The 20,031-nt window shown below is 35.0% G+C and overlaps 1 protein-coding gene across 3 annotated transcripts; it reads right to left on the bottom strand.

The window, feature by feature from the left end:
- Positions 1–234: 234 nt before the first annotated feature.
- LOC140743592 (polypeptide N-acetylgalactosaminyltransferase 35A) lies at positions 235–19,093 on the bottom strand. Of its 3 annotated transcripts, none has more exons than XM_073075000.1 (12): positions 18,703–19,093; positions 16,822–17,097; positions 15,562–15,741; positions 11,695–11,830; positions 10,744–11,182; positions 9,602–9,842; positions 9,033–9,178; positions 8,557–8,709; positions 6,828–7,045; positions 5,847–5,976; positions 5,181–5,315; positions 235–3,804 (listed from the first exon to the last, which is right to left on the bottom strand). In XM_073075000.1, exons 1-12 carry the CDS (start codon positions 18,797–18,799, stop codon positions 3,673–3,675), a joined length of 2,283 nt encoding a protein of 760 aa, XP_072931101.1. In that variant the 5' UTR covers positions 18,800–19,093; the 3' UTR covers positions 235–3,672. The 3 variants fall into 3 exon arrangements, with proteins under 3 accessions (XP_072931101.1, XP_072931102.1, XP_072931103.1); XM_073075001.1 differs by having other exon boundaries at positions 16,822–16,992; XM_073075002.1 differs by lacking the exon at positions 15,562–15,741.
- Positions 19,094–20,031: the final 938 nt, after the last annotated feature.

The raw sequence follows: 20,031 nt of genomic DNA, 5'->3' as shown, positions 1-20,031 counted from the left end.
GTAACAAAAAAATAAAAATACAAGATCATTATACAAGGTACGTGGGCATTTAATTTTACATAAGCTGTAAGGTGCATTTATATCTACAGACATTGTATGTATGAGACGGTCCGTCGATCTATACAATGTGTAGGTACGTTTACGTGTGTACGTGTGTGTGTGTGTGTGTGTGTGTGTGTGTGTGTGTGTGTGTGTGTGTGTGTGTGTGTGTGCGCGCGCGCGCGCGCGCGCGTGTGTGTATGCGTGTGTGCGTGTGTGTGTGTTTGTACGTATTTATATCTTCCATAATACAATCGCGAAAATACGGGCCGTGCCTATTAAAATAATGAAGAAAAATATGATTTTGTCTAACACGACACGTTCATTGTTAGTAGATATATACGTGACCTAGTACAAAAAAATATATTTTTTAGACACTCATATTAAAAAATAATTTTCAGTAGTATATCCCATTTCAAGTATAAATTATAGTAGACGTTAGTGAGGACAACCATAATAATGTAAAGTTATATAAAGTAGAATATTTTTATTTAAAACCTAATAATATAGGAAAGTCTAAGCAGTATTTTAAGATACACAATAATACACATATATATAGATACGAAGCTTTTTCAATATCTTTACAAAATAGAAATTACCATGAAAACCACAAATTTCAGTATGTCAAGATAAGTCCAAACTGGTTTTCAGCTCGCACGTTCAATCTTTTATGTATATAATTTTATACATACCTGTCTATTATTATGAATTGGTGAATATATTATGTGTATGTTGTTATTATGAATATCTTATATTATTCATACTTATAAGGTAGTAGTGTGTGTCATTTACAAGAGTGCAACACATTTATTTCCTTTTGGTACCATTCTACTTTAGAATATATAGTTTAGAATATCAATTGTCGTATAAAATGCTTATAATGATATACGCTTATTCTATGATAACAGCGATAAGGAAGGGTATAAAATGACTAGGAACAAATTATGTATATAACTGAGTAGGGACGGTACATTTGCATTCTTACATTCTTAATGTTCTTTTATAATTCGTTTTGTAAGACCAAGGGTATATCGTTTTAAAAGTTAATATGCTTAGGATTAGGGAAATTGGAAAACATAACTGTTAAAATGGAAATAATGACCGAAATATGAAAAAAGAGCTGCGGCGCGGTGCCGCATCGCAAGCGACCCTGATCTGTGAACGTTACGGTCCTTGCGTGCTCTTACGACGCAAGTTTCTGCGTTGCGGCACCGCAGCCCTTGTCACTTTTATAGGGTCAAAACGCAAAAAAAAAATAATTTGCTGGTTTTATAGCTTCAAGATCGTAAAGAGATTCATTTTTCACATTTAGAATTACATACACCTTCAATCCATTTCTGGGAATAGTAGATTCAAGTATCACTCGAATACGTCACAGTTCATTAGAGTTAGCCATAAAATTTTTATGTGATCCCAACTTTTCCTTTACATACACACTAACCATTTGATAGTACATCAGTCAAAGGTGCAATGCAAAGCCACGCCTATGCATTTTATTCGTAATCGTTACAAGTCTCGTATTTGGCTATAAGCTTAGCCGCTAGATCAAAAGCCATGACGTCTTATAATTAATATTTTATACGTAGAAGAGTTATCACGCTATATTGATGAAACTTGAGTATATTCATTTGTTTCATTATAAAGACAAGATGACTTCTGTGTATGATATGACAACCATACATTGTATTATCCAAATAGACACTAAAATCGTTGATATTTATTGCAGGGTAAAAATGACATTGTAAGTAAAAAGACGAAGAAATATTACTCATTTGCTCTGCGAATTAGCCCATCGGTTTCAAAACCGTAACGTTAGTAATCAAAATCCATAAAGTACGTCTTACGGAAATTGTTTTTTAACTTATGTTAAATAGCGGCACATAACCATCTACGTACAATTCAAATTCGTTGGCCATTCGAGGGCCACAGATTCGTTGGTGTCCCAAAATTCTAAAAAAATGAGAGAGTGCAACATTTGATCTGGCATTTTTTTAGATTCAACATCACATCAAAGTTCACTTATAAAGTTCACGTAAAATATTATGCAATTGAATTATCTATCAATAAAAATTGATATGTCGACTAGATATTATGTGATGTTAATTTCATAGTACATAATGGTTATAATGCGCATAGTATTAACATTTGTGGCGACTGTGTTGGGTCTTCTAAGGTATTCTTCTTCTATAGACATAACCACTCTTCATCTTTTTACTGACAAAATCATCTGATTGAAATATTCACTAAATATGCTTATAAATAAACGATAAGTTACATCGTTTCCTATTTCTATAAACATTGACTGTTGAGATTATACTCATTACTTAACATATATATCGGAAAAACACCTAAATACTAATAATATCATTAATACTTTCAAGTTTGTATTGTCAATTAATTGCGTTAATATAATTCAAGTCAAGTCAATTCATGATCAGATAGTTCACGTTCCCAAAAAACGCATTAAAAGTGTCTCAACATTTTTCTGAGCGGTCTAGATACCAAAAAGTCCATTGAAAAGTTACATTTACGTTAAAATAGTCAGAGAGCGCAATTTATTTTTTGGATGTTGTGGATTATTAAAAAAATGAAGACACAAATATTCCTTGAAAAACCTCTACCAAAATCAAAATGCTCTGTAGTCACTATGTTTCTAGAATATAACTTATAAAGATTTATTTCTAAACATTGCCCCAATTTCGTAATTAACTTTGTCATTATGGTTTTACAACAAAAATATAACCAAATTTGTAAATAATTCAATTTGAAACCCAAATTGTTCTTAAAAAAATTATGTGCGATGAATAGTTTACCTGATGGAGCGTTTAACCGATTTGCATCCCTTTTTCAAGATGGCGGCCGAGGGACTAGTTTCATACAAAGTTAGAGTTAGTTTAATTAAATTAAAATTGTGTCCACTCCCTATCCAAAAAGTTAAATTCTGTCCTCGAACTTTTACACGGTAAGCACTAAATATAGTTACACTTCAATGGACTAAAATACGTGCGTAGGCATTCCCAAAATAACGTCACGACTTTAGATAAAAGAAGAAGTCACAAATTGTTGTATAACTCGATGCCATGTTGCTAAATGAATTACTAAATTTTTTTTAAAATATCTTGACATGTCCAAGACACAGGGGATCACAACCTACAATTGGGACGGGATTAGAAACTATACAATTCGCGTGACATACTTCATGAATAACTTTTCAAAAATATGTTGCTATTAGATAATGCCTACGCATGTTTTTTTTAAAGGGATAATGCTGACGGGCTGACGATAAACCTGATGGAAAACAGTCACCTGTGTTGACTTGTGAAGACGAACCTTGGTGTTGAACCAGTTGTCCTGCCGTACTGCCGTAGGTATTGTTGGCCGTACTGCCCCTGGTGTTAAACCAGGGGTTGTCCACAATCGGTAATGTAGCAGGTTTTAAAGAATAGCTCATTTTGCGTATTCAGCCGTACAATATCTTATGTCGTATTAAATAATTGCGAGCAGTCTTAGAGTGAATTGGTATTAAACAAACCAGCCTTTTAACTAAACGCTCAATGCAAAACTGCCTTAAGTTATTACTCATTCGCTACAGATAATGCGTTTATTGAGAACATGCGCTAACGGGTAACCATCTTAAGAGCGAACGAACTCCCATTGGTTCGTTCGCTGGCTGTCGCATATGACTAACAGGAGTGTTTCGCCGCGGTACGGGCTATCGACACCCAGGCACATACCGGCCGCCGTGTTGTAGATGGGACTGCCGGGCTGAAATGGAATTTATGATTGTTACTTATTATTACTAACAAATTTGACGACCCGTGTGGCGGAGCGGCCACCATACCGGTCTGACGCGCAAAGGGTCCCGGGTTCGATCCCCGGCCAGACAGAAATCTAAATGATGAATTTATATTTCTGTTTCTGGGTCTGGGTGTTTGTGTATTTGTCTATGTGTGTGTCCATGGCACCCACGACACAGGGAATCCTAGTGTGGGGCTGTGAGTGTAGAAAGCGTTTTTTGATGTGAAACATCTATAGCCGCACGTAAAACCGATTTCTGGCGTGGCGACGCATGCCGTGCGCAAAAATCGTAATATTTTATTTTATCATTATGACATATTTAGTTGATGTGAAACATCTATAGCCGCACGTAAAACCGATTTCTGGCGTGGCGACGCATGCCGTGCGCAAAAATCGTAATATTTTATTTTATCATTATGACATATTTAGTTCCAATCACAATATGTTCTTTTCTGCATATTACTTTTACAAAATAATGTCGATGTTTCACATCTGCCAGGCGTCCCGTAACGGCTCACATGTTTTTTTTTTTTTTTAATTTGTATTACTTGGAAGGTGGAAGAACGCTCTGTAGTTAATCTCCGGCGGCACCACCGAAACACCTATTCCTGCCTAATAACAGCAGTGTTAAGCTGCTCTGTTCTAGTTTGTATGGTGTGGTAAAGGAGATATACTTTTCCGAGGCAATCCAGCTTTGTCCTCAGGAGTAGCGGCGCATCTCTGGCCAACCTCAGAAAGGAATCTAATCTCATCTGGTATTGATTACGAATACCCATAGGCGGCAGTAGCATACCATCAGGTGGACTACATGCTCGTCTGCTATCCTTATGTAATAATAAAAAAGATACACCGCAACACCTATTTACTTAGCTTGAAGCGGTTCTTGCGTTTTGTTGGAAAGATTTGGATGCATTATGAGGAATCTGTCATCGACTTCAGTTAGAACCGCTACTCTACGTCGTAGGTTACAAATACCACTTAACATAAGATGGGCTTGCATGTTTGTCTGCTATTTCAACATAGAAAAAAAAACATGTCCACCGTAAGGTCCCTGTTTATTTGGATAAAAGAAAACTATTCGACAAAGCTTTCGGCTTTCTGTGCATCATAATGGTGGAGTCCGCGCCAAACTTCTAGTCCGCTCTGAATATAGAAACGAGTCGCATCGCAACAGCAAATTGTAGATATTAGCTTACTGTTGCTACTGTTGCTACTGTAGATATTATCTGACTGACACCTGCACGCAACAACTTCAGAGCGGACTAGAAGTTTGGCGCGCACTATAAATGCGGCTGAAATAGTGGCATCATATTTATTTAAAAAAAATAGTACATAGTACTCACAGCACCCTTATGCTTCCACTCCTGAGTGCCACCGAGCTCGTGGCACTTGCTCAGCATTGGCGAGATGTTCGTCGACGAGTCCAGGCAGAGAGTGCGTCCCAATACCAGCTCATGGCGGTCTGTCTCAAACCACATCTAGAATAAGAAGTAACAATATTTTTACAACCGAGAGTAGCCCAAAATAATTATTTCTGCGGGGGGGGGGGGGGGATTCAAGAAACTAATGGCCGACCAATAACGACACGACGCATAAAATGTCCGTATATATAAATTGCTTCTGAATCAACGTTACGACTCGGTAAATGTTCATAAGGGATTCCATCATAATTATCAACATTTACAATAGTACATCTTTATCCACTAACTTATCACGCTTGTATTGCAACCTATAACTTTGGTCGAGATAATCCTTCGATTATCTTTGTTACAATAACATCACATAATTGCTGGTTCGTAATAAGTTATGTCACTTATTAAATACGTTTCCTATTTATAAATTTTTGGAATAATCAGTCTTGCTTTGTGTTATGAAATTTTAACTGATTTTTGCAAATGGTAAGCGTAATCAATTAGTTGATAATGGTGTATTATGGTTTATGTTGATGATTATGGAAGAATATATTGTATTTCTGGAACCCCCTGAGGTGTTTCATACAACACAGTTACCTGATTCAAAGTCCTGATGCAGTTGGCGAGGATCAGTTTGCTGCCCTTCGACTTGATGTCCTTCGCGCTCTGGATGCACAGCGGAGTCCGGTATAAGCGTATCTGGAACGAGTCGGTGTAGTTGCGCTTCCTGGAATTATACAATGACATCGGGATATTAATTATATATAGTCCTCGCCAAACTGCAAGTACGCTCTGAAGTTGTCGCGAGCAGGTGTAGTCATACAATTTACTATGGCGATTTATTTCTATATTCAGAGCAGACTAGCAGTTTTGCACGGACTATACCAGGTGTGAATATTTTTTTATGATATAGGAATAGCAAACGATCATCTAGTCCTCATGGTAGGGGGCTACTGCCGTCCATGGACATCTGCAATCAACCCCTGATCGGGTTAGATATTCCTACCTGAGGTAGGTTACAGATGCGCCGCTGCGCCTGAGGGCAGCTTGAAAGACTCGGAAAAGCATGTCTCCCTTACCACACTCTTCAAATCAGAACACAGCAGCGCTTTACGCTGTTATTATTAGGCAGAAATAGATGTGACGATGGTGCCACCGGAGTCGAACCACAAAGTATTCTACCACCTATAAGTTGTTGTTGTTATGTATAAGTCGTAACCATATACATACGTTTATATAAACATTTATATATTTTTAATCATAATAGCATTAAGATTGCTTAATTTATAGAGTAAATAACGGGTCTTTCTTGTCGCTACTGGTTTTTTGTATGGCGATCCCCATTTATTTTCAAGCTTATTTAATATCTACAAACAGTTTTACACATACTGTAACAATTCAGGTATCTATCTATTACGGTTTAAGAGATAGATCCCTGTGACAGACAAAAAACGATGTCTTAGTAATAGACTGCCAATTTTACACCTTGAGTACAGAAGCCTGAACAACTTAGACGTTACGTAACTACCCCTTACTACACAACCCTAAAAAAAGACGTAAGACGTTAGCTTAACCCACCTAGAATGCCACGGTTGAAACTTATTCTTATCAGGATCGTTGAGCGCCTGTATCCTCTTCTTGGCCACAGTGTCCTCGCCGTACTCCAGTTCAGGGTACACGTGCTTCAGATACCACCGGAACGGTTTGCAGTTGAGGCGCTGACGCAGCTCCAGCCGCTCGGATATGTCGCCGATGTCCACGTGGGCGGCAGCCGGCTCCTTATCTATCACTTTCGTCTGGTAACAAGGATATTTATTTATTTTATTAATCTAATTACAACGGCCGAGGCCACTAACACCAACTATAGTCCGATTCATAATTAGGTGTCGAAAATGTAAACAAAGGTGTTGACCTATCAAGAAAATACCCTTCAAATGGTACTTTCTTATTTTTGACGATATTAAAGTAATACAAAAATAATAAAATAATAATCTAAATAAATGAAGATCAATTCCCATTTTTTTATATTTATATTACCTCAATTTCGGTCCATACAGTAATAATAATAAAAATCAAGGTTTATGGTAGAACATTAAAATGTGATAATGGTAACATAATCGAGATACAAAACATTTTTTGTGCCGCGTTTTTAAGTTTCGTAGCCGATTTTATGCATTTTCGTGATCGTGATCGAAGTCGATGTTTTCTCGTTTTCATAGGGCGTTTGTTAAATTGTGTTCAAGTTGTTCAAGATTTTGTTTTTTGTTGAGTTTGTTGAAGTTTTTGTTTCTTGTTATTTTGTTAAGATTTACAATACCTGTCATCGTATTTTGACAATAACATTTATTTGTTTACATTTTGGACACTTAATTATGAATCAGACTATGGACAGATCTAACATACAGACATCTCACAGAACTCCAAACATACAGAGATTATCAGCTTCCAGTCACCAAGCACATCACAACTCGGATGACGATTCATGAGCACGTTCAATGTTAATATTATACATATAATATAGAAGTAGCAGGCGAGCATGCAGTCCTGATGGTATCTAAATGGCCATCTGCAATCAACTCCAGACAAAACTGGATTCCCAGCTGAGATCGGCGATAGATGCGCTGCTAGCCTTGAGGACTAAGCTGGAACGCCTCGGAAAAGTATGTCCTCCCACACCCTTCAAACCAGAACACAACAGCGCTTAAGATTACTGTTAAAAGGCAGATATAGGTGTGGCGGTTGAACCACAGAGGGTTCTACCTTTAAAAAGAGTTTCTCAAGTTAGAATAGAAAGATGATAGAACCAATATTCGTCAATCAGATAGGTATCACCGCTACACCTATTTCTAACGTGAAGTTATTCTAGCATTTCATAGAGAAGGGTATGTATAAGATCCTCCACCTGAGGAAGTTTAATACGAAAAGTATGCCTATTATTACAACCATTTTTATATGTAGTTCAACTTGTAATACAACTGTGAAACGTAACTAAACATTCAAGCATTAATTTAGGAATTAAGGTCACGCGATAAATTAATATTATTTCTTTATCTTTGTTTTACATACTCGTACGTGTTTCTGTTTTTTATGTGTTTAGTATTGTTTGCGGTATTCTTTGAGTATCACTCATATTTGTAGATAGAACCTTTCCCCCATTTCTGGGGTAATATCTAATGCCGCGGGCTGGGGTCCAAACGACACTTGGAAGTTTATGTGATTAAGTATAATTAAATCATAAGGGAAAATAAATACATAGTGTATAAATTAATATTATTATTATTAACGTACAAGAAGTTAGTATACGCACCACATACTCGTCCATCCAGACACGAGCCATCCGCATGGAGTTCTGCAGCATGTAGTCCTCGCGCTCCGTGACGGCATACGGGCGTCGCTTACGGAACACGTGACCCACGCGACTACAAGGCACCAGCTCCAAAGTACCGCCGCACATCCAAACCTGGAAACAGATACACAGATTATTGAAGACTTGCCTTGCGAATTTCAGAGGTTTTTACTTTTTATGATTATAATTATTTTTAAATAAGAAACCCAACAAAGCCGAGACTAAATTAGAATCATGGTGAATTTAACGGTACAAGAACAAACATATCATTTTACTCTCGCGTGAAATTTACATTTAGCGTAGTAGAAATAAAATAAAATTTTCTTGATAAATTTAAGTAGAAATGAGAATTAGTATACTATGATATTTTAATTATTCGCTTATAAAAAGTTGAGAGCATAGCAAATGAAATGAAATAAAAATTGTACATCACATACCCTGAATGAAATCTCCAGATTCTCACCACCCCAGATGTTCATACCGGGATCGTACTTGCCGATGTAGTTGAAATACTCTCTGTAAACAGCGAACAAGCCGCCGGCCATCGTGGGTGACATGATAGGTCTGATAAAGTCGATTTCCGCTGGAAAAAGTAATAATCTACATTCAAACACACTCACATTTCGCTACAATATCTTTGTAGCAGCTGTTTAGTCAGCCAGAGATAGTCTACAAATACAGGCAACCCTTTTAAGTCGCTTTTAGTCGGTAATTTAATGATTTTAAAGAAATCGCTCGCCGTACATAATATAAAGTAGGTAGTACAAAACAAAAATTCGTAACGTGGTTTCCAGCAGCCCTCTCAAAATAGATCACCACGAAAAAAGTATATTTGGCAGCCCCTTGCAAAGGTACCACGCCAAGTATTATTACTATTATGTACTTTACGCTACCCATTTACTATTAAACATAAACATGTAACTTTCAATTGTCTTGTATGTTTTTGTGTCGTTGTTCGTGTTTGTTCTTTTTTGTTTTTGATTGTACTGTTAAATCTATAACTTACACCTCAGGCTTCCTTTAGGAAGGTTATCCCATTTGAAGTGTAGACCCCAGTTGAAGCCACCTCGGACCAGCGGGCTTGCGGTGTACTCGAAGGTGTCAGCATTGATCACATCGATGATGGGAGCGACCACGCGCTGGGAATACTTCACCTTCTCACCATCCACACCTTTGGCGAGACGACTCAGCAGTGGCTCGAGCCAGTTCACGTTTACTTCGACGTGAGAGTCCAGGAAGATCAGCACCTAGAATAGTTAATAAAATATTTGGGTTACAGTAGCCTTTTGATAGTGGAAGAACAGTACACTTATTTTAGCGTAATAATATAGTCCGCGTAGAACTGTTAGTCCGCTCTGAATATAGAAATTAATCGCGTTGCCATGCAAATTTTATGAGTAGGTACACCTGCTCGCAACAACTTCAGAGCGGACTAGCACTTTGACGTGGACTATACCAGTGTAAGCGCTGCTGTGTTCCGTTTGAAGGGTGTGGTAATGGCACACTAGTCAGAAACGTTCCAACTTAGTTCTCATGGGTTGCAACACATCTGTGGTCGACCTCAGATGGGAGTCGAAACTTATCTGGGTTTGATAACATATGCCCACTTACTAACAGGCGGAGTGCATGACCGTTTGCTACTTCTATCTACACTAATATTATAAAGAGGAAAACTTTGTTTGTTTGGTTGTAATGAATAGGCTCAAAAACTACTGGTACAATTTTAAAAATTATTTCATCATTCGAAAGCTACATTATCCACGAGTAACATAGGCTATATTTTATATGAAATATATTTGAGGCGGTACAAAGTTTGCCGGGTCAGCTAATGTTATATAAAAATGTAATATTATGACTCCAGTGCGATACCAATTTAAGAATTCTGCCCCTTAATTACCTATGGATAAAAAAAACGACCAAACTGTGACATTCTATGAACTGCACGCACATTTGCTTAATTTATAGAATAATGTTCATAATGTTAGACACATCACTACTGTTGATGGCCATCACTGGCTGTCATATATACAGATAATTTCGGCGCGCTTTTCGGTGAAAAAACGTTATGGAGGATTCGTAAGTTCGTTGTTTATTTAAAGTTCAAATAGGTTTTGCAAATTATCTATTAATAGTTCTAAAATTACTTACATCACCAAAAGCATGTTCAGCTCCGAACAGCCGCGCACGTATCAGCCCCTCCCTACGTTCCGTTCTCAGCAGTCTTATGTTCATTCCGTTGGCGGGCAGCTTTACACCTTCTTTGCCCACGTTCTTGCCCTCCGCTTCGTTGTTGACGTCATCAACAATATAATCGACCAGATTTTCACCATCTATATTGTTAGTGTCTAATATATCGTCGTCTTTTTTCCTATTGATATTCAAGTCGTTCACTTCCGCCATAACTCTCTCGTGTATGTTGTCTAAGTCGCTGAAGTCGTCAACGAGAATGATTTCTTTGATGAGCGTCTCATCCGATCGTTCTATGATTGAATGTACGGAACGCATGAGGGTCTCAAAGTGCTCGTTGTAGAAGCACATTATCACAGAGGCCGTCGGCAGGTTGTTCTCAAACTTCTGGACTCCACACCTGTAAATAAATATGTTGCATTTAATACTTCTTTGAATTAAAATAAACAATACAATACAAAACAGTAACAATGTAAATGTTAAGGTGATTATTTTGTACCTATATAGCAAAGAGATGTCACTTTTTTAAATGATAGTAGATATCTACTATTAAACAATGGCGCTACAAAATCAAGCCAGGGAAGGAGTCATACAAAGAGAGAACAGCAAGATTTTGATAAGCTATTAAAACTTTGGGTAACTTTAAGGATCCTGAGATAAATGAAGTACAAAATTTTATGACATTATTCAAAACGCAATTATGGACGCTAACGTCTAAAGCTGAATGACAAGCTAAAGTCACGTCACACATTTGAGAATCTAACTTTTTACTTTTTTTTTAGAATTTAATCATCTATGACGATGCAATTCCGTTTTGTCTCTTCTGCATATTTTATGAAACTCCCCCTTCACTTGTAACCTTTGGCTAACACCTAAACAAAGGTAACTTTCGTGTTAATTTCCAATACTCACAGTCTATGTCTGGTATCAGGAATCGCCCTGAAGAACCCGATACGTTGCGAGATAAGCGTGTTAAAAGCGTGCGAGTTGTAGCCGCTTTCACGAATACGCATATCTTCTAAATTATGTACGCGACCGAATTGATAGTCTGCAATAAAACAGGGCCAATTGTATATAAAGTAAACAAACTTAATAAGACATATGCACCAACTGTTCAAATGAAATATTTCAACACGAATTCATGCAAGCGGAGATTAATAGCGCAAGTGTTACTAGTAACAAAAGGGGTCTCATTGTATACCTGCATATTCAAAACAATGACCTTATTATTACAATAGTTATGGTGGTAGCATCAATGCACTCTTAGCATATGAAACGATTTAGATTTTCAGTAAATTTAAGAGGGTTGATTTGACTTTGATTCTAAGTGATAAAGGGTTTCTTATTATCACGTGGGTTGCTCTGCATGCTACATGCATCGTATCGTTTCGTAGATACTTCCTCTAGCATGTAAGCCACGCATGCGAGACGCGAAGATAGGTTGGCAGGGGACGCAGACAGGAACCAGCGTGACGAGGACGAGGCTATAACTAGTATACCAAACATTTCTATTTTCAGTTCAAAATCTACAACGCAATCTCAATCAAAGCTTCGATAAGAGTCTTTCTCGTATTCAGCGAACCGCGTGGGCTCCATCGATACATGGATTACGCCACCTAGCTCCGGCTAGGAATATAAAAATAAACATTTTCTGTCTATAAATAACCTATTAAAGAACATCCTCTCTTGTACTTTTATTATTGTTATATCTATAAGCCATGTATTCATTAAGGAAAATATTCCAAATATAAATGTGCTCAGACAATCTGGAAAAACCTTTTTTACAATATGTTGACAGGCACAAACTAAAACAAATTATTGGTTTACAATTATATTATTATAAAATCTTATTAAGGTCGCGTTCCGATCCGGTAGTAGTTTAAGAAAATATTGTAACTGACAATTTGTAAGTGCCGCCGTTGGCCTATACAAAATAAATATATTTCATTTCATTTCATTTCATTTACATATAAAATTCTCGTGTCACAATGTTAGTTACCGTACTCCTCCGAAACGGCTTTACCGATTTTCACCAAATTTTATATGGATATTCAGTAGGTCTGAGAATCGGCTACTATCTATTTTTCATACCCCTAAGTGATAAGGGTTGTTAACCCTTATTTATTTTTAATTTATATGGCAACACCACGTTTGCGGGGTCAGCTAGTATTTTATAAGTGACAGATTTTCCTCTGCAATATAATTTATCTGGTATGATTAAAACATTATATAAAGAGGTATAACATAATATATATTATTGTTCTCTAAATTATTCTATGTTATCTCTATATTTTATTCTATGTTGAATGATTTGTGTCAATTTATGTTTAAAATAACGCATCAACGATAGGTACCTAATTTCTGGATTAGCAAAGTATTAATGTCTAATTTAGATAAATATATAAAGAACTACAACATTTAAAAAACAACGATACAAAGCAGGTTTTCAACGTTATCGTTCTTATTTTATCTTTTAATCTTATTTTATTAACATTTAATTTTAAACTTCGCGAACACATAAATACAACAAATAATTATAATGCAGCTGAGACAAAAATAAGATTTCACTGGTGCCTGACCGTCAGAACAATAATCTTGAACACACCGTGCCAACACAACATCAAAGAAAAATCCTAGCCCAGGCGACCAAAAATGCTTACAGCCATGCATAAAATATTTATTAGATTACTTATTGATCAAACAATTTAAATTAAGTTACTAATATCTGCAAGCAATTTCGTGAACCATTATTGATTGCCTATTAATATGCGTGAGTCGTCTTACACACTTAGGTAAAAGCCGACGACAACAATCACAACATCAACATAACATACAAAAGCACACCTAGGACATTTATGATTAGAGATGTTATATTAGGGTAATTTTTAGGTAATCCTATTATTGAATATATTAGCTATCGTATATTAGGATACCATAACTATTATGGGATATTAGTCACATATTAGTGAACCGATCACTATTAGCTACACAATGTTATATTGATACCTGATTCTCTTGATTAAATACAAGATTCTCGAGAATATGCACGATATTAATCACGTAGATTGTCTATTATAGAAGTAAACAGGTGAAGGTGATTAAATTTTCCTTCATGCTTCAACAGGCTTTGAATATTGTCATAACGAAGCGACTCGCCTGCTCGCCTCGCTATTACGCGTCACTATTATTTGACTAATTTCTGGTAACCTATTACGCTACATTCGCCTATATTGCCATAACGAAGCGACTTGCCTGCTCGCCTCGCTATTACGCGACACTATTATTTGACTAATTTCTGGTAACCTATTATGCTATATTCGCCTATCCTAATATGTATGTACATGACTTATATTATGATACCTGTACCTGCTACTAATATATTAGTCACACCTCTATTTATGATGTATTGAAACTCTTAGGAAGGTAACACCCACGCGCCATAAGCCAAAACACGAGCGTCAGTTTGTGTCGTCGACTATTTGCGACCTTAGTCGGTCATTGCTCGCTAACGACAAGTCAGTGGCGTAACTATAGGGTGACAGGACTGACAAAATGACACAGGCCCCCGGCCTGACGGGGCACCCGGCCTTAGAGGCTGCGAACTCAAGTGATCAAAAAATGTGTATAAATACATAAAAAAGGTCGCCAGAACCGAACAATCACTAAAGTACGTATTGGTGAGCGAAAATTTATTAGGGCCCCATAGGTACAATAAATTTACCACGGGTCTCATACGGTATAGTTACGCCACTGGCAGCGAGAGTCATCGACATCGATCGTCGCATGAATTATTCGCACCCTTAGATTACGTTACATGAAAAAAGTTAAATTTATTACGATTCATCATCGTGAACCCTTTCTAGACCCACTGTTGAGCACGTGGCTCCTTTAAAATTGAGAAGAGTTTACTTGAACCTTGACTCATGACAACCACCTCAGGAGAATCTAGGCACATATTTTGTTTAATTTGTGTATATTAAGCACACATGCCTTGGATTCTAACTGACCTTCAGCATGGAAGGCTATCCCTATTGACACTATTTTGAGGATGAATGATGACGACACAATAACAATATAAAAAGTAATAAATGCATGCTATAGCTAAATTACAAATACAACCATAATTCATACAATGTGACGAATGCAAATTACAAATATTAACATCACACACAACTGAGATTAAAAAAAGAACTACAACTTCTAATAATCCAATACAATGATTCTATACAATATAGCGATTAGCAAGAGACTGTAACAAATATTACGATAAATAAACTAGATACGTTGGGGTAATATCCGTGCTGGAGTACAACCTTTGAATGGTGGTGAAACCCTTTATGGTTCGATTTCAACGCCACACGTATTATGGTTTAATAACAGCATTCTTAAGCGCAATTAAGTAATTATCTGAGATTACAGAAGTCCACAGCAATAGCCACTTACAACCCAGATGGACTGCAAACTCGTCTGCTACTCTTATACGTAAAATAAAAAAATATATACACCATAACTGGTGGAAATTCCTGGTTAATTAATTTAAATCACACCATGTATTACAATGATGTACATGTATGTATACCATGTATAATATTGCCAATTTTAAAATATTGACCAATTAGCGTCAATAAGATTCATACCGATTTACCCCGGCGCTGACATAACCCCAACTAGCCTTACAATACACAACAGAGGATTAAAATTATTTATAGAACTTTTCAAAAACATCCAACGTTACGCCTACACTCATCTTAGCAGTATATAATATTGTATATGTTTTACCCCAGCTCGGCATAGGAATCTCGTCTACATGATCAATATGAATTATCTTCCTCGACATGACTTTCTTTTTTAACGCAGCGTAATTTTGTTCCTTCTTCAGTTGCTTCCAAAACTTTTTCAATTCCCGAGGATCCACTTGTAATAAATTCCCAATTTGAGGAACAACAGCGGAGTCCACTGCTGGGAAATAATTTTACAGTCTACATTCGCAAGAGCACTCAGAAACAATATTATTCACAAATAATATAATATTATTTGTTCTAAAAATTCTTCGAAACTTCAATTAAAATAATTATTATATAGTATGTTAGAAATAATTGTTCTACAAAAAAGCTTATAATATTATCATGTATATTTCAACTGTTTATTTATAAGTTATGAAGCTTAACATTGTTATTAATTTAAATAAATTAAATTACAATCAGTTAGTTCACAGATTCTCTTATTTATATTTTCTTATTTCGATTTTTATATTTTTTATTATTCAAAATACTGATTTACAAAATCGTTTAAGATTCTTCTTCTGACAATGTTATTCAATTTGGTTGCAACACCAGGTAGAAAGTGAACCATGTCACATTGCTGGTATTGCATGCACATGTTAAATAACTACTGAGGTATGATAATGTACAGAAAATATTATCTGCCTCTTTTGTTATATGTTTCTTACCTTACTGACTTTTTAGTTATTATATACACAAAATAGTAAGAGATTACCTATATAACCTCAAGAATGACTTAAATAACTTCCTATCAACTGACTATTTGAACTTTTGACACATTTTTTGAGTATTTTAATTTATGTTTTACTTATTTTATCTGAGCATAGGAATGAATTGATATCTAAGTACAAAGTATGTCACACAGCTGCAGAGGTTTCCTGCCATTTGACACACTTGCGAAAATATATTACCTTATTCTTTCTCATTATTCTATCAAATTTATTGTAATTATATTTTACATAAAACACACACATTAAATTATAATAGATTATGAAAATGTCTGATAAATTAAAGATAAAAATAAACAATTATCTATGGAGGAGTCATTGATTTTTGTGAATTATATAAATAAAACATCTGAAATGTAACAGTTTTTTTTCCAAAATTGGCAATAAATTTAATAAATAACATAAATATTTAAAGAAAAAAGTGTATTATCATGATTGTACTTGTATCATTAAATACTATTATAATGATATAAATGCATAAAATATAAATAAGGCTAAAGTAATTGACAAGAATCAATAATATAACTTACCAAGTGACTCAGCAGCCGCAAGTTCCGGAACAACTTTTTCCTGGTGTTTCATTTCCAGCTCTTGTATCTTATTACTCAACATCACGTCTTGATTGCGTTCCGAGTTTTGTTTTTTCCATGTCTTTCCTACATCATCATTTTTCCTTGGGTTGTCGTCCAGAAGATTCTTGCCTTTTAAGGATGCAATGGATTTATCATTATTTTTTATACGATTCTTCTCCTCCGCGTTGACAAGGTATTGCATTTTCCGGTCAGTACTACTTATGGTGACTTCATCTTGAATTAGTAAAATTAATGATGTCATGTTAATGGCAAGAAATGGAATGTAGTTAAATATGTAAATGTTGTTAGAATGAAATGAGATTATAATAAATCAACCATTTTTATGGATGTACATGTGAAATCCGTGAAACATATTAGTGAAATAAAGTAGAAAGCATGTTTTTTATAGTCCACCACAGTCACAGGCTCTAGCCAAATATAAATTGGTAGACTTTCAACACCTTTTTTATCTAAGAATACCCAAACCTTTAGGATTCCATCATTTTTATCAATATACCTGTGATCAAAGTAAACTAGAAGTCCAATCCTATTTGGAGTCAATGACAGATGTCTATGGACAGCAGCAACCACTTACCAATAAATTTAAAAGCTTGCATGCTTTACAGAACAAGATAGACAGTAGCTTTGTTCATAAAAACTATTAGTAATCTGTTTTTTAGTTAACTTCTGTTTTTGCTGCAAACCACCATATCATTGCTTCAGTTCCAAAACCGCAAAACTCAAAAATTGGCCATTTACAATTATGCATATCAATTGATAGGGAATTGAAAGAAGCATGTATATTGCATGTATATCATTATGCATTATGCATGCATTGTATGTATATTATTATGTATTGTTTCATACTCAAAGAGGTGACGAGCACGAGAATTATAAATAACTATATGTGCCTGTTTTTTACTCTCCTCAAAATTGGTAATTTTGAGATTTGCTGTGTTAGACCACTGGTTCAGAAACACAGCCACTGAAGATAATAGTCAAGTTCTAGCTATGCAAATATCCTCACAATGTTTTCCTTCACCGATAAACCAAAAGCATTAGCAACCATTATATCCTAACTAATATTATAAATGCAAGTGAGTTTGCATGTATGTTTGTATGGTAGGGTTTCGCGCCTTCACACCCAAGCCAATTATCATGAAATTTTGTACACATATAGTCAGGGGTATAGAACAGGACAAAGGTTAACTTGTACCCCGAAAAAAGTTCCCGAGGTATAGATAAAAGTAACTATTGATATCAACCTCTGACTGTGAGCGAAGCTGTGGGTAAAAGCTAGTTTATGAAAATAATTCGTCTCGGAAATATTACCACTCAAATCATCTCATCTTAGACTTAGATTCCAGAAAGAAAGTAGTAGAAAATTTTAATGAGTTGTTTAAATCCCAAATTTTACCTCTTGTTTCTCGAAGAGCATTATTAATAGAAGAGAGTTATTAATGTAGTACTAAGTATATAAATTTCTATAATTTTATTTATATAAAGAATATTTAGGCTAAACTAATTATATTTATGATTATAAATCATTTTAAAATTCAATTTCAAAAAATAAAAAATCTTATATCCCAGATGCAGTTTTCCTTTATTAATTTTTTTATGTTCTGTATCTTCTATCAATCCTATCTTACGCATAATAAAACAAGACAATAATTTATCTTTCCATCGCGTACAAAGGCGTATACCGAAAATCAATCCATTCAACAAGTAACTCCTATGATGACCGAAACAAAGTTCTACTGATATCAGATGAAGTTAATGAAATAAAAAATGAAACTAGACAAAATGAGCTCTGCAATTGAATTTAGGACAAAGACTTACCACTCATATTCAGAATCCAATACAAATACAGCGATATTGTCCAAGTCACCGAAGCGAACAATATGCCCCAAAAAAAGGAATTATTTAACCTACGCATTATGATTCTTTTGCACTGTATCGTTAATGAGATAGGGAACAATGGTATTTTTTTATTTTACGTAATTATGTTTTTGAATACTCTACAATTAAACGTATTAGCATTTCGAATTCCAATACTTAACAGGTGATTGTACTTTTCAATTCTTGGTCATGAATTACATGACGTATACGTGAAATGGGAAACCGACAAAAATGTTATAACTTGATTTAATGTCTTAAAACACTACATAGTATTTAATTTATTTTATATTTCTTTCCACAACAGCGACGAAGACAAGCAACAGCTCACCGAGGCAACTATACTATCTACTATTCAACTAAACGAAATCATAGATAACACATTTGCCTCTTCATAACAATATAGATAAAAAAGCATTAAAATCATTCGATGTCGATAACGATACGGTACTGTGTTCGTAATGCTTTGATATTTCGATGTATCGATGTTTTTTGTACAGTATATTGAACAAGAGAACGTTATCTTAAGTTTTGTCGTTTATTATTTTCGTTGAATTCACCGTTTAATTTTAAATTTTTAGGACAATAGCAGATTTCTACAGATTTTATAAGCTTTTAGTTTATAGTTTACTAATACTAATAGAGTTTCTCTTTAAATTAAATTCGGCTTTACACTTAATGGATTTAAAATTAAATTTACATTTTAATATCATGCGATCTTAACATAGTAATATTATTCTGCAGTTTATAGGTTTTAAAGGTATTTAGGGGAAAGTGTTTCGAGTCTGATAATTTGTAAATCCGTGTCACCGTTCGAAATATTACATCGACAAAATATTATTATTATTTTTAAACTCATTTTCTTCTGCTCGTATTAAATATTCCAAGTCTAAGGATAACATCGACATAACATAGACATCTAGCTTGCTGTTATTTTATCGTTACTAAGGTAAACACTAAACATTTGAAAAGTGTAAGTATTATTTTCCTAACTGTCAAAAATGACATGCATGTCATGGATTTATAATATGTTTATAATATGATTTGGACCTCGGAGTAATTATTATTATATTACTATGATTATTATTATTATCATCAATATAAATCAATCAATATAAATAAATAAATAGATTTATAGATGAAAAATAATTTAATAATTTATAGATTAATTATAATATTATTTTACTGCCACCATTTATTAATTCTACATCGAATTACGAAATGACTTCAGTGTGCCTACTCTCTATAATGTCCTGTAAAGAATGATGTATG

The sequence above is a fragment of the Epargyreus clarus genome, unplaced genomic scaffold (genome assembly GCF_041222505.1).
Source record: "Epargyreus clarus isolate Ecla_fem2 unplaced genomic scaffold, WU_Ecla_fem_2.2 ptg000007l, whole genome shotgun sequence".
Lineage (NCBI taxonomy): Eukaryota > Metazoa > Arthropoda > Insecta > Lepidoptera > Hesperiidae > Epargyreus > Epargyreus clarus.
This window is presented reverse-complemented; position numbering and strand designations above follow the sequence as displayed.